This window comes from Sinocyclocheilus grahami, unplaced genomic scaffold, assembly GCF_001515645.1.
Source record: "Sinocyclocheilus grahami isolate Dianchi unplaced genomic scaffold, SAMN03320097.WGS_v1.1 scaffold15114.1, whole genome shotgun sequence".
Lineage (NCBI taxonomy): Eukaryota > Metazoa > Chordata > Actinopteri > Cypriniformes > Cyprinidae > Sinocyclocheilus > Sinocyclocheilus grahami.
In genome coordinates, this window is record NW_015515615.1 from 4,154 (window position 1) to 5,252 (window position 1,099).

At 40.2% G+C, this 1,099-nt stretch overlaps 1 protein-coding gene across 1 annotated transcript in view; it reads left to right on the forward strand.

Moving 5' to 3' along the window:
- The window catches only part of LOC107579184 (epoxide hydrolase 4-like), a gene marked incomplete at its 3' end in the record, with an annotated part of 5,238 nt that extends 4,144 nt beyond the window's left edge, over positions 1–1,094 (forward strand). The window contains exons 2-4 of the mRNA XM_016265044.1: positions 401–566; positions 690–793; positions 996–1,094. Coding sequence (XP_016120530.1) covers positions 401–566; positions 690–793; positions 996–1,094 — 369 coding nt within the window. The remainder of the gene's footprint in view (positions 1–400; positions 567–689; positions 794–995) is intronic.
- Positions 1,095–1,099: the final 5 nt, after the last annotated feature.

The window sequence follows — 1,099 nt, forward strand, 5'->3', positions numbered from 1 at the left end:
AAAAAAACTGAAACAGAAGTGAAACAAGTAATAGGAAAGTAGTATTTTTCTTCTAAATGTTTTTGTCTGTGCTTAACAGAAGAAAGAAACTCATACTGATGAATGATGAGAATTTTCATTTTTGGCTGGACTATCCTTTTAATGTAGTATTTATTGTGAGTGAATATTGATTTTCGAATTTTACGAGTTGTGGAAAAATTCAGGAAGGTAAAACAAAGCTATGTCGAGTGCTGGGTTATTTACTACACAGAAACAAACAAGCTATTTACAGGCTATTTTTGGTTTGCTTTATTATTATTATTATCTTTTATTGTTTATGCTTTTGCAATTACTTTCCTTTCAGGTGGGACACTGCCCATACAGACGGGCCACGGCTGAATGTGAACCAGTTTTGCCTTAGTCAATAAACCACTGGAATGTCATGTGTTTAATTACAGGTCACACAAGTTGTATATTGGTGGGGCACGACTGGGGTGGGATGCTGGCATGGCATTTTGCACTGGAAAGGCCAGACATGGTGCAACGTCTCATTGTCATGAACGCTCCTCATCCCGCCTCATGGTTGGGTAAGTGTACACTGACAATTTCCAGACAGGGCATCATTTCATTTCTGTTTTCAACACAACTCTGATTCTGAACGGAAACGTATGTGGGTGCAGACAACTGATACTCATTTCTGTAAAACCCAGACGCCGTTCTGAGAAGACCCTCTCAGCTGTTGCGCTCAGGACATGCATGTTTCTTCCAGTTACCAATGCTGCCTGAAATAGTTTTGTCTCTTGAAGATTTTAAGGTAGCGTGAGCACCTTTAACCATTAACTCTGTGGTTAACAGTTTATGGTCATTTCTGTTTTGACAATGCTATTACTTGTAACTGGAAACACTAAAGATGAGCTCTGGGTAACTTCCTGTCCTTTGAATTTGAGTCTAATGGTGACATTTCAGAAGTGGTGACAGTTGATTCTCTGCAACTTATATCTGTCATGTGCATATAGTTGGTTCGAAGTCTATTTTGTGGCAAGAATTTGGGCATCAGGAACAAATCCAGACGACTGACTGAGACCCAGCTGGAGGGGTACCTATACCGGCTGTCCCAGCC